This window comes from Mesoplodon mirus (genome assembly GCF_964341445.2).
Source record: "Mesoplodon mirus genome assembly, chromosome: 3".
In the NCBI taxonomy this organism is placed as follows: domain Eukaryota; kingdom Metazoa; phylum Chordata; class Mammalia; order Artiodactyla; family Ziphiidae; genus Mesoplodon; species Mesoplodon mirus.
In genome coordinates, this window is record NC_138978.1 from 194,818,347 (window position 1) to 194,832,575 (window position 14,229).

At 41.5% G+C, this 14,229-nt stretch overlaps 1 protein-coding gene across 5 annotated transcripts in view; it reads right to left on the reverse strand.

The window, feature by feature from the left end:
• The window catches only part of DENND1B (DENN domain containing 1B), a 261,440-nt gene that overhangs the window by 116,864 nt on the left and 130,347 nt on the right, over window positions 1–14,229 (reverse strand). For all 5 annotated transcript variants that reach the window (XM_082615047.1, XM_082615049.1, XM_082615048.1 and 2 more), the window contains one exon: window positions 1,194–1,294. In XM_082615047.1, coding sequence (XP_082471173.1) covers window positions 1,194–1,294 — 101 coding nt within the window. The remainder of the gene's footprint in view (window positions 1–1,193; window positions 1,295–14,229) is intronic.

Below are 14,229 nucleotides of genomic sequence, written 5' to 3' on the forward strand. Positions count from 1 at the left end.
GCAGAATGGCAGTGGGAGGTCACTGGAAACCTGCTGCCCAGCATTATCAATACTATTACCCTGCTGTGGAAACACACAATTCACTGGTATAATCAATATGTGGCCAAAGATATGTACTCTCATTAAAAATCATTTGTCCTGAAGAGGGCTAGTCTTGAAAACTTCAATGTTATGAACTTAGATCATTTTAACCCTTAAACACCTTAATTGATCTGCTTTTCATGAAACCAGAAAGTAAAATGAATAACTACTTTGATTCTAAAAGAGCTTTGTTTTTTAATAACATTAGTTGTGATATAAACGAACACATTACGGTCAAAATCAGTTCCTTCTTTCTGTCTCGTGTGTGTGTGTGTGTGTGTGTGTGTGTGTGTGTGTGTGTACACGCGCGCACACATGCATGGTTTAGAGTAAAACTGTCACCTGGTTTCTTAAGAACTGAGCTACGCCTGTAGAAGATGATTACCCTACAGCCCCGAGGAAGATCCAAGGCCGCTGTTTGGGAGTCTAATTCTTCCCTAACCTCCAGGAGAAGGGGACAGTTGAAGTCAGACTGGGTGAGATCGCTGGCAGTTGTCTGTGATGCCAAGAAACTTTCCAGAATTGCCCCCGACACTTGTCAACATTGCTTTTCACAGTGGCTCAAGGCTGAGGCTTCGATCACCAGGAACTCAGGGAACCCCTGCATTAGAGGCAACCCCTCTGCTGGTATCTGGTACTGGGTGTGCTACTGAGGGAAGAGGCGCGCGGGAAAGTGTGTCCTGAGGTGCAGGTAACGAGCGTGTGCTCCGACAGAGGCAACCTGGTGTCTGAAAGACTCTGCAGACAAACGCTGGCATCTGGGAGGTGGAGCTCCCAGTGACACCACAACTTCTGTAAAACGCTCCTAACCACCGCGAAGACCGGATCGGCTTCTGTTTATGCGTTTAGTTATCTAGATGATTATAGAGGAAGCTCACAAAATCTAAAGCACTTTATGTTTGCCAAGTATACATTTTTGCTACCTTTGGAGAGAACTACTCTTCCCTTCGTAAAACCACCTTTTAATACTTGGTACTCATCTCCACGTCACGTTTCAGAGACCTCATTCATATATATACACACATGTCCTCCAAGCTTACTTAATCTACACGTGAATCGCTCTGTCTAACCCTAAAACCTGGGCTGCCAGTAGTCCGGCAGAGCCAGCTTACCAGCAGTAGTCCAGCAGATGAGGAGGGAGCACTGGGATGTAGATGTGCTGCCAGTACATCGGGTAGAGCAGGGCGACCGATCCATGGAGACAGGCAGTTAACTAGAATTTGTGAAAGGAAAACAGCAGTAAGTAGCTGCCGACCCTCCAAACAGAGAGACATGCTCAAGTTATCAAAGATTGATGATACTCATAAAACAATTTACTTAACGACCTGAATCACATTATCTTGACCCATTCTGCCTGCAAAAAGCCTCATGTTTCAGAAGGCCCTCTGAAAAATACATAAGCAGCAAAGTAGCTTCTTGGGTATCTTATGTAGACGGTTATAACTTCCCAAAAATATAGTGTTTGGGGTCAAAACTTAGAACATATAAAAGGAAAACTGAAAAATTAGGCGAGCATCTTAGAAGGAACCGTAGGAAATTACAGTGTGTGCCGCCCATGTTGCACTCAGTCAGATTAATACACCACGATGCAATATGGGAAGGAGGAGAGGCTGAAAGCTCCTGGGGGATATCATTAGGGCAAATTGCCAAAGAATGAAACATGAGCCAGTCAGGAGAGTCTGGAAGCTGCAGTATCACCAGGGGACTCAACGTTCGACAGTTGGAGCTTCAGCAACGTGTGAACCGCGGGTGACGGTATCAGGAGACTCTGCTCACTGACACGGAGAATGTCACTATTGACCAGCGAGCTGCCCAAGCTTGACAGCTGTACCACAGGAAGCCAAGGATATCATAATTTCATATTTAAACTGTTCATTTCAGATTAACATCGTGTTTCCTAGCTTTATATCACAACAGCTGCAAATACACTGATGCTATTTTAAAGGTAATTGCCATTTTAATTGTTTTGTTTTGGCAAGCGGTTAATTAAATATTTTTTAATGCTTAACAAAGGGATATCGTTTTTTTTCCTCCCTCCTACTGACCCTCATCAGAATTCTTTCTCTGACATCGTTTACATTTTAAATTATATTTCTGTACGTGTTGAGTCCTTTCTTTAGCGTTTGAAGCAATAATTAAATCAGCATTCTTCATTTTAAAGTTTTGCTATAGTCTGCATTTTCAAGACATTTACTGAATAAGTCATTTTATTTAACTTGAAAATCAGAATTTAAAAACAAAACCATCTGAAAATGCACCACAAAATTTCTATAAACCATTATTTCTATTTTATTATACAAAGAAATTAAAATTTATACATAGTAATCAAATTAATTCAAAAGGATAAATGTAAACAAAGTAATTCAATCTTAACAGCAACATTTGTCTATATTTAAGTGCAAAATAGTTCCACTAAATTTTTTAAAAGTCGGTTGAAATAATCTAATCTGAACCAAAAACATAAACATTTTGATTAAAAGTATTTTCATCTTCGTCATATGTATTATATTTTTTTCCAGTTAAGATTTTTAATTAATTTTATATGGCAAAACATTTATTTGTTCCATTTAGAATGCTATCATTAAAGGGTTTTATTACTTTGCACTTAGAAGTTTTAACAGTTTATCTACACTATTCCTTCAATAAACATTATTTTTAAAATTCCTTAATTAGAGCATATAGTATACCACTAGGAGGCATTCAGATACTTCTATGTAACAATTACGGACTAGATTTATTTCTCTTACATATTTGAACTAGAGGGAAATGAAAATGGGGTTGATCTCAGTTGTGTCAATTCTTAGAGAGCTTGCATGTGCTCCCTGGTTGTCTAAATGAGGTAACTTTAAATGTTCCAGTGTAACTTGATGGGCTAAAAGCACTTACGTAGCTGTGAAAGGCAGTTGATTTACTCAATTTCTCCATCTGCAGATAGATGGCTTTTAAAAGAGCTCATTTAAAACCGTTTTAAAAACGAAAGTATTCTTTTTTATTGTTGAGAAAATAATTAACAGTGTAACAAGAGGGAAAAAATGCATTCTCAAAATGAGGAATTATAATAATAGTAACTTATTTTACTAGGCACACCCAGAGTCCAAAGCACTCTATTAAATGCTATAGCTGCTCCCCTATGCCCTTAATGGTTATCCTTAAGTGAAGTTATGAATTTCTCGCTAATAAGGCACAATATCATCTGATGAATTTGACTGGTTTCTTAGAGGATGATTTCTGCAACCAGAAGCAAAGTCACAAACTTTCTGCAAAGGCCAGCATTCAGCAGAGGGTCATGCCAGCTAATCAAGATCTACCAGGAAAGAAGGAAGCTCTACAGGATTTGTTAGCTTCTTAGATGCAGGGGATCAGTGACAGGGAGAGGTAAAAATACTACCCATCCCACATCCCCGCCCCGCCCCAAACCTCAGTTTCTGGCCTAAGCGACCAGGACGAATTATTTAAAGAAATATAACAAAAGTGTCAGGTTCAGGTGGGACTGTAAGGAATGTGCTCTCACAAATATTGATTCTGTTAACTATGAGACATCCAAGTGGAGATTTCCAAAGAGGGCAGAAACCTTCCAAAGAAGATCTCCCTTGCCCACCCAGCATCATGTAATAACTATGTGATTTAAAAAATAGAGAAGATGGGCTTTCCTGGTGGCACAGTGGTTCAGAGTCCGCCTGCGGATGCAGGGGACACGGGTTCGTGCCCCGGTCCGGGAAGATCCCACATGCCGCGGAGTGGCTGGGCCCGTGAGCCATGGCCGCTGAGCCTGGGCGTCCAGAGCCTGTGCTCCGCGACGGGAGAGGCCCGCGTAATGCAAAAAAAAAAAAAAAAAAAAGAAAGAAAATAGAGAAGATGCTATTACAGCATATACTTTGTAGAGGAGATAGTAAAGCTGATATAAGTAAAAAAAATACAATTAAGAAAAAATAAATTTACTAGGAAATTAAAAAACAGTTATATGCAAGTTGTATAAGGTAAGAACAAGGAAGTACATCGTGGACAAAAGTTAGGGACTGGCCACCAAGAGGCTGTGCCACTCTGGCACACCTGCAAATATAACCAGATCCCAGTTTCCTAATCTTTAAAATAAGAAATATATGTTAGATGCTCTCTAAACCCCGTCTCTGAGAGATCTAACATTCTCTACTTAGATCAGATCAATTCTAACATTTTGTATTTTTAGTAATAGTTAAGAATTGTTTTTTCCATACGGGTGGTTAATAGAACATTTTAACTAGACTATAATTCAGATCCACCTTCGAAATCTATCTAAACATAATCTCTAAAAGCTTTAAAGCACATTAGGTAACTGTGAAATTGGAGACATTATAATAATTTACTTGCTTAATTCAACAGAGTTTTTGAGTACCTGCCATGTGCCATCATAAATCTGTACTAAGCAACAGGGACACAGAACAGAACAAGTTACATTATCAGTGGGGAAAGCAAACAATAAACAAGTGAAACAATCATATTATGTCAGAGGTAAATTCTATGAAGAAACCTGAAGCACGGTAAGAGCAGAAGGGCTATTCTAGACAGGAGCATAGGGACAAACTCCGACGTGGCCACATGTGCACTGAGACCTGGCTGAAATATGGGAGCCACGTGTGGTGCACCTGGGGAGAAGGGCATTCAGGAGCCCTGAGGTGGGAGCAGGCTTGGCACCTTCTTGGAGTAGCAGGGGGTCGGCTGATTAGATTAAACGCGAGAACAGCAGGAGTTGAGGTCAGAGAGGAAGCAAGGTCGGAACTGAAGAGCCTCCTGGGACACAGCAAAGACACCAGATTTCATTCTGGATAAGATGTGTCCGCACCTCTGAACACAGTGCTGTCACAACAAATCATTTACCTAGAACATTTCCAGAACTTTGCAAATTAAGGAAAATAAACAACATACTTTAGAAGTTTGCTTTGCAGAATAAAGTTCTATAAAGAAATGAGACCAAATGGAGCACAGTCTATAAAAATACTGAATCGCTATGCTGCACACCTGAAACTAGGATAATATTATAAATCAACTACATGTCAATTAAAAAAAAAAGAAATGAGATCAATTTATAAGCCAAGTAAGAAGGAAAATCTTCTTACTTTTAGGTTATTTATGAAATATTGAATCTTTAAGCTTAAAGGGAAATGCTAATCGTATTTCTTTGGATCAGAATTACCCAAAATTCTATGATAGGTTCATGATAGGGCTAGAACCCCACAGCGCTCTTCTGACACTCTGTCAGCTGTTTCTCTAACACCACATAAGTTGTTCTTCATGAAAGCAGGGAGGGGAGAGAAGAAGATTCAGTGTTTGGGTTAGAACGTGTTCCTGGCATAACATCCTTGAAACTGAAGGACTTATACATTGCTATCATTGAATAAAAATGAAGTGTACTCAATAAAGCAAAAAATGTACCAAATAAAGGTTAAAGAAAAAAATATCTTCGTTAAATGGCATAGGAATATTTAAATGCACATAGAATTTCACAAAGCACACTCAATATATTGAACTGATTCAGACCCAAAGTGTTGACTAACAAAAAATAAAATCACTGGGATATTTATTTCCCATACAGTACAACTGTAAAACAAGTACATAGGAAAACCATGTGAAAGAGACAAGAACTGGGGCCTGTGAAATCAGAGGGAGAAACCTGACAACAAAGGTTGGCAACAGCGAGCTTAGTGGTGGAACAAAGGCATCTGGAGCTTCCCGTTCTGGCCACAGGTCTAAGGCGGATGCTCTGACAACAGTAACGAAAGCAAACGTTTATATGATGCTAGCTCTGTGCCAGGCACTATTCTCAGCACTTGACATACTCAGATTTAATGCTACAACAACCTTATGAAACAGGCAGTATTATCACTACTCCCATTTTACAGATCAGGACACTGTGGCAAAGTCACACCAATTGCCTGAGATCACACAACTAGCAAGTGGCAAATCCAGGAGACCAATGCCAGCAGGCTCCAGAGTACAATAACCATTATATTAACCTGCCTTTTGATATACAAAGATTCAAAATTCCCATTCATTATAAGGCTTTGAATAATATATACTGGCTGAAAATATTTTATCCTAATTATATAGTGGAGAATGAGTCTCTGACTGAACAGACAGACAAGAACAGTTGACCTTTAAATGAAAAATTCAGGGTCTAGGATAGAGATGCAGCTTACAAAACTTTCCCAGGCATCACAGTCTGCGCCTTTAGCAGGAAACCAGGAGAGCAGATTCTCCGAAAAATGTTACAAAGATAAGATACTTAATAAAAATTCTACGAGTTATCATCTCGATCTGCATCTGCAAGTATATTTAGTTGGAAGCCAAACCAAAGTTCTTTCCCTTTGTGATATGAAATCTCACTTATACCTTGTTCTTAAACTATATATTTACTGAGGAGATCAGCCTACTAATACAACTAAGCAATGTTTTAAGCAGTTCAGTAGACATCTATTTTGAGAAGAAAAAAACCACATTATCAGATTTCCAAGGAGACGACAGGAAAACGATCTATCGAGTGTGATGACCACAATGGAGAACAGCACGATTCTAATTCACACGCTTTACAAGTAAAGATCTCATCCTGACGCACCACCACGCCTGTTGTTCTAGTCTCTGTGTATCTCTTAGCCAGATTCTGCCTCATTTTAATGCAGGAGTCCCACTGCCTTCAACTAAAGTTTTATATGAATTACTGAGGGGCAGATTTATGTCCCCTAAGAATGTATTTATGCACAAAATCCAAGAAATATTGATTAGAGACTTCATTTGATTTTTAACTGAATCAATGTTTACTTCAGAAATGTAAGCGCTATAAATACCTAAAGGTACACAGAATAAACTGCTGCAGACATGAACGTGATAAATTTCCTTGTGGAATGAAAAAAATTTCAGTGGAAAGCATAAAAAAACTATCTGTTTAAACACATTTAATTTACATTCACGTTTAAAAGCTGAGGACAAAAAAGGTAGCAGCACAGTATTTGAAAACTACAAAGCTATCCCCACTATAAGATATTCTTACTTGAGCAAAATTCTGACACTCAAATTAAGTGATAGTTGTAAAGAAATGTTTAGAAAAATAGCAATTTTATATCATGAAAGAAGACAGCATTTGGCTGTGCATTTTTTTCAATACTTTTTTATACTAAAATATCATCTTACATTTCATTCTCTTTCTCCATCCCTTTAGGATGGTAAATTCTGCTGCTTCATTACTAAACTTCATCCTGACCTCTCTGCATCATATCCAAGGCCCTTGGAAAGCTCTGCTCATCTCACGGTTGGTCACTGGTTAATTAGCTCTTCCAAGCCAAACAATTCTAATATTTTCTTGCTTGCTTGCTTACTTCTTCCATGTACTCATTCTTTTTTTTTTTTTTTTTTTTTTTGCGGTACGTGGGCCTCTCAATGTTGTGGCCTCTCCCGTTGCAGAGAACAGGCTCCGGACGCGCACGCTCAGTGGCCATGGCTTACGGGCCCAGCCGCTCCGCGGCATGTGGGATCTTCCCGGACCAGGTCACGAACCCATGTCCCCTGCATCAGCAGGCGGACTCTCAACCACTGCGCCACCAGGGAAGCCCCATGTACTCATTCTTTCATTCATCTGACACATGGGGAAACCGAGGCAAAGTTAAACCAACTGCCGAAGATCACACAACTAGATGTGGGACACCAAACATGTGTCAGGCATTGCTGCTGGTGCTGGGCACAGAATAATGAGCTGAGGAGACAAAGCCTCTGCCCTCAAGGAGCTTTCACCCTAGTGAGCCTCAACACGTACCATGCCTGTCATACCGACCCCACCTCAATTCTGAATTTCTGTAGCTGTCACACTGCACATAAATGTCAACGTCTTCAAACACTCCCCCCCTGCACATGACTTTCCCCATCACTAAACTGACTGCTCTCTAGTTCACATCTTCAAGCCAATTCTGTAGCAGTTTAGCTTTTCCTGGAGAAGGCCCATCTACCTTTCCACAACTTTCAGGAGTCTGACACTATAACACAGCTCAAATGTATCTATCTCCTCTCCACACAAACTTCTAGACCCTGGATTCTAGAGGACTATAAGTTAGGCTGTTCGTGTGAATTATATAAAAACCATGTATTTTAAAATAAGGCATTTATTTAAGAAATAAACAATACCGTTAAAGAATCACTAAGTTTAACAATTAGGAAGAACCTTAGAAATCATTCTTGTTCAATTCTTTCATTTTTTATATAATAAACTTCAGGATAAAAGGAAAAAGTGGCTTATATGAAGTCATCCAATTTTTTAGTTGAGTAGTCAGGAACTGAAAAACAAATCTCTAATTTTAGAAGGTATTATTGATATAATCACACTACTACCATATTTGGGGACATATTCCAAATAACCAATAAATAAAATCTAATTGACTGAACCTACTTTTTTAACTAGTAGGCATCTCTGAAAATCATAACTTAAAATATCTCTCACCAGGAACAAAACTAATGGCAAACCACCAGCAACTGAAAGACAGACAACCACAAGCAGCCCCAAAGGACTTCTGAATCCTTACAAGTGAAGTGACTATTTGTAAATTACAGATATTTAAATGAGAATGAGTAATTGTACATATATATTATATGCTGTATCACTAAAACTGTATATGATATTCCCATATATACTTAATGTACACATATGTATATTTAGCAGGCATATCAAACACTTGTAAATATATACATCTATACATAAACACACACACACACTTTACAGAGTTACAATTTAGTAGTAGCAAATGACATCAGGCTCTGGCCCCATTATATATCGGACACTAAGGAAATAGCTGATGAATATTTGTCCTTTGCGTGTCATTGTAAACTTCTCCCTCTTATTTACCTATTTTCAAGCAGACTCTACATCCAACAGACATTTCCTTATTAGCCACGTTTCTAAAACCCAACTCCATCTACCTTTCATGGTCACTGTTAGTTCAGGAGCTGGTCATCTCTTTTTCTACTTACTGCGACTGCCTTTTAACGCGACACCTGTCAGTCAGAGTTTCCCTACTCTATTTTTTCTAATGCCACCAGCTTCTCTTCCCCAAAACAAAACTGGTCACAGCATGTCCCTCATTTGCCTCCCCACAATCTGTTGGATAAAATCCAAACCCCTTCGTTTAGCAAACATGGTTCTTCACAATCTGGCCACTGCTATCTCTCCAACTAGATCTTGTAGCGTGACTTCTCTCTGTCACTGTCTTTGCGCACACATACACACACACAAGTATATATTTCCTAGACAAAACACAAATTCCTTCCAAGAACCAGGCGTAATATTGAGGTCAATTCGTTAATCTACCACCTTCCCTCCTATATTTCCCACATCACAGTTCTCGTCACACTGACTGGCCTTGATTGACACTATATAATTTATTATTTATTACGATTCTAGAGAATCCTAAGTTAATAACTTTGAAACTCCCACTACCTGGCAAATAATAATATTTATCGATACCAACTGAATAAATACCCTTACACTCTGTGTTTGGAAAACTCTACCAATGTCAAATATCTCCTTCAACATAAAGATCTATGTTTTTCTTCTCAGGTGGTTAGCGAGCTTTTACTCTTTCCAGTACACTATTTTATCATAGTAAATCACAACAAAATATGAGATTCATGGAAGCTGTGCCTTCCACTTATGGCCCTCAGATCCAGGTTCACTCTCTGCTCCCCATCTGTGATAATGGATCTGTGCACTTGAAGTATTTACCAGACAGAGGACACAGCGAGCTCTGCCCGCAGAGGACACAGGAGACGCGCTGCAGGAGGACGGGACTGCGGCTTCCTGGTTGTGTGCTCCGGGGCAGCCTCCTGCAGGGCCTGGGCGTCTCTGGGGCCTGGCTCTCATAGGACACAGGTCAGTGGTACCCAGCAGTAATACCTGGCACCCTCTTCAGGTGGTTCTGTAGCAGAACGTGTCTAGGGAGACGTCTCCCATGGCCATCAGGTAAACTACCTGGTGGCAGGTTACTTACACTGAACCTCTTCCATCAAGAAGGAGGCTCGATTAGGTTCGCCCTCGCTGGAATAAATATTCTGGGTAAGGACTCGTCTTCTCTGCCATAATCCTTCTGCCAGCACCACCACCATCAGACTCACAGAGAGACATACCTGTCAGCACGGCACTCCGTAAAGCACTGAATCTCATCAAGGTATTCATGTAACAGCAAAGTAGAGCAAGAGGCTCATGTCCATGAACTCAACTACTCTGGCCTACACTTATAACCTAGAAGCTGCTGGCCTAATCACAAGGTGGAATGGCTCACGGAAGACTCAGTTATGACGCCCGTTGGGAAAGACCACCCTTAAAGGGTGGGGCTCTGTTTAACATGATGCAGGACACGCTTTGAATCAGAAACCGTTCTGCAGTGCTGTTTCTCCCAAAGCCAGAATCCGTGGGACCAGGAGCCAAGGGGTAGGAGTGGGGTTGGCCCTCTCATCATCACTCTTAACAGCCCACTTGCAGAAATTCCAATTCCTGCCCCAGCCATGCAGGGCACTTTTGGTTTGGGGATCTGACCTCCCAACAGTGGAATGCTTCCACTTGAACCAGAAGATGTGACTGCCACCTGGCCTTCTGGGTTCCTTAATGCCACTGAATCAACAGGCTAAAAATTGGGGTTAATCTACTGGCTGGAATGATTGATCTCAATAACCAGAAGTAAGTCGGGTTGTTTTTACACAACAGAGGCAGGAAGGACTATGTCTGGAACCATGGAATTCTCTGGGATGCATCTTGGTACTTCCATGCCTGGTAGTAAATGTTAATGGCAAACTACGGCAATCAAAAAAAAACAGAACTATTGAGGATCCAGACCTTTTGGAAATGAAAGTTTGTATCATTAAACCAGGTAAAAAAAATCCAACCAGCTGAGGCTCCGGCTGAGGTGAGGGGACTATGGAACAGGTAATGAAAGAAGGAAGTCAGAAGTATCAATTATGGTCTCATGAGCAGTTACATAAACAAGGGCTGTAGTAGCTTTCCATATTTTTTTTTTTTTTTTTTCTTTTTGCGGTATGCGGGCCTCTCACTGCTGTGGCCTCTCCCGTTGCGGAGCACAGGCTCCGGATGCGCAGGCCCAGCGGCCATGGCTCACGGGCCCAGCCGCTCCGCGGCATATGGGATCCTCCCAGACCGGGGCACGAACCCGTATCCCCTGCATCGGCAGGCGGACTCTCAACCACTGCGCCACCAGGGAGGCCCGTAGCTTTCCATATTTTTAACTTTCCTTTCATATGTTTATTTTTATCTGCTAACCACTTTTTCTTCTATGTCTCATCTTTACCTTACATATATGTTGTTAGTAGTTAACAGAAAATTAAATGTGATTGTAATTGAAGAGATGGACACAGTGACTCTTGGTACTGTGTTGCTTCCCATTTGGGGGAAAGGGTGAAAATGTCTGTACTTGGAAAAGGACAGCTACATCTTATTAGGCAGACACAGAGCTTTGTTTTGCTGTTGTTCAGGAAGTGCAAATGATTTAGAGGGTGTCATGGAGGATGAGCATCCAAAGGGGTGGACCGTACCAGTTACCGGTTTATTGCCTCTCACCCTCAAGTCTACCCCTCTTTGTCAGATCTGAGAAAATAAACCTGTGCCCTTTAGATATCTTTTCCTTTTAGCAGCCGGCACGACGCTAAGCTCTGTCCGGAGAGGACGATGGAGCGACATTTCGGGAAGACAGGGTTTGACGTCCTGGCCCCAGTGTACTCACCAGGCGGTCCCCCTTGGAGCTCGCCAAGCATGGGTGGGTGGCTGCCAGGCTGCCATGTGACAGCGGCTCAGCCCTGCAGGCCGCAGGGGCCTGTGGCCCCCGCAGTGCGTGGCACAGAGGCTTCTCCTGCACCTGGTGGGTGAGAGCGCCACTGTCAGCAGCACCCAGCGGCCGGAAGCCTCCCTTGGTGCCACCCTCCCCTCAGCTGGCTTCCGGGGGGGCGGGGGGCCTCCGGCGAGACAGCCCAGAGGAGCGGCCTCTCCCACTGACTCCAGAGCAGTGTGCTCTCTGGGCACAGATCTCCAGCTCCCCTCAGATTCGTAGCTGCTTTATACCTACTGTGCCAGGTTCTTCACGGCTCCTGGCACTTCCCGCAGCCCCTCCGTTACCCCGATCCCACATGACAGTCTTAAATTCTTTATATTCAACTTGCATCGTTCAGATGACTGTAGTTTCTCTCTCCTGACTGGACCCAGACTGATACAGAGGCCACGACCTCGTTACCTTGCCTGTGTATGTAGAACACTGTCTGGCATGAGTTAGGTGAGCCATAGATGAGGAGTGATTCAATGAATGAACAAAGAAACCACCTGCCATGGGAAGAAAGGAGTATGTTTTCTCCTTAGGACTACGTGAAGGCCAAAAGATAGCAAACCAAGTTCCTGTACAGATTGGACAAGAGTCAATATAGCAAGAGAAATTCATGAAGCTGAAAGAGTTTAAGATGTACTGATAACTTTTCCCCCAAGGAATTACAATTTTGGCATAGACATTTTTAAAAATTAAAAATTTCTAGTAGAAAACAGATGAACACAAATCTTTTTTTTTAAGACAAAGGCCTATATGGAAATTATCCTCTAATTTATAAACTTCAGAATTTACAAAGAAACCTTTACTATTGTCATAATTATTATTTATTTAAAGAGACTAGTGTCAAAAAAGGCAATCAAAGAAACACATTTTTACTTGTTAAAGAGACATGTTTCTACCCTGGCATTTGCAGCATCAGATGAACACTTCATATTTCATACCATAATTAGTGAAAATTTTATTATATTTTAAAAACTTTTCTCTCTGATATCCACAGTTCAGAAGATTAAGTTTACTGCACCCACATACACACGCATATACCGACCATGGTTCTAACCTTTACTGTGCTCGTTTCTATGAAAAACAGCTCTTATCATCTCAAGAGTTAGAAGGTACAAATACCTGCAGTTTTTCCCGTCTTAGAAGTTTCCTCCACACAAATCGTCCCACAAAGTGTCACATGACCAACCTCAATAGTCCCATTTCCACGCTCCGGCCACATCCACTTAGCAGTGAATGAAAATGCAATGTTCTGAAGAGCAGTATCCAAGTCAAATAACACAACGGTAAGCAGAGTCATTGGCTGCAGTTTCGGCTGACATAACTGGTTGTTATGGGCTTTGGGAAGAATTAAAAATCCAAAAATTGTTCCTGGATTCTCTCTCCCTGAGAGATTTTGATAATAATTTTTAACTGCACCACACTGCTGCAGCTTTAAAATCATGAGGGGGAAAAATACACTTCAATAATCTGAAGCAGGGAGTAGATCTGGGTAATCTTTGTTCTCGCACCAACTGTTCAGTTCTTAATCTCCAGAAAGGTTCTCTGTGCTGCCAGTTTCAGATTAAATGCTGGTAGGTGGCAGTACTAAGAGATAAGTCAAGAATACGTAAAATCCAGATGGAGAGGTTAACATCCTGCGGACTCCCCTCCAATCTAACTCAACCTAGAACATCTACATGTTAATAGCTGATTTTCCGCGGATCACAAGATTTCTTTTTGCATAGGCCCTTGATGGTATTAATGAGAGAAGGGGAGGAAAGCATATGCTTAAATGCCTGGGGGCAACTATAACAAAGGAAGAGACGACAGTGTATCAGCACAATTCCAGCACACTGCTTTTCAGAGTAGCCCAGACAGGACACGGACTACACAATCACATCTCTGTAACTCATGTGCTTACAGACTCCAAGAGGGTGATATCTACCAACTAAATATTGGTCAAAATGGGAGCTAACACTCAGACATCTGCTCTAAAGAGAGCATCGCTTGTACCTGCTTCCACAGGCCACAAAGATACACTCTAGTTAACACATCACTGACAGGATGACGAGAGCTCCTGTCAGACGCCGGCCAGCTCAGTGTTGGAAACAAAACGCGCGGCCCCAGCTGACTAGCTAGAGAACGTCTGGGGGACAATTACAGACCACCTGACGAGGCTTCGTGCCTGACTGACTTGAGAGCCGATGACACGGCTGTAAACAGCAATCCTTCCCTACCTCTGGTCACAAAACAGCAAAACGTCAACTGATACACCCTTGTAATATCATGATTTATTCCTTTGCTTTGAATACATGAGACTCTGGGCCGATGT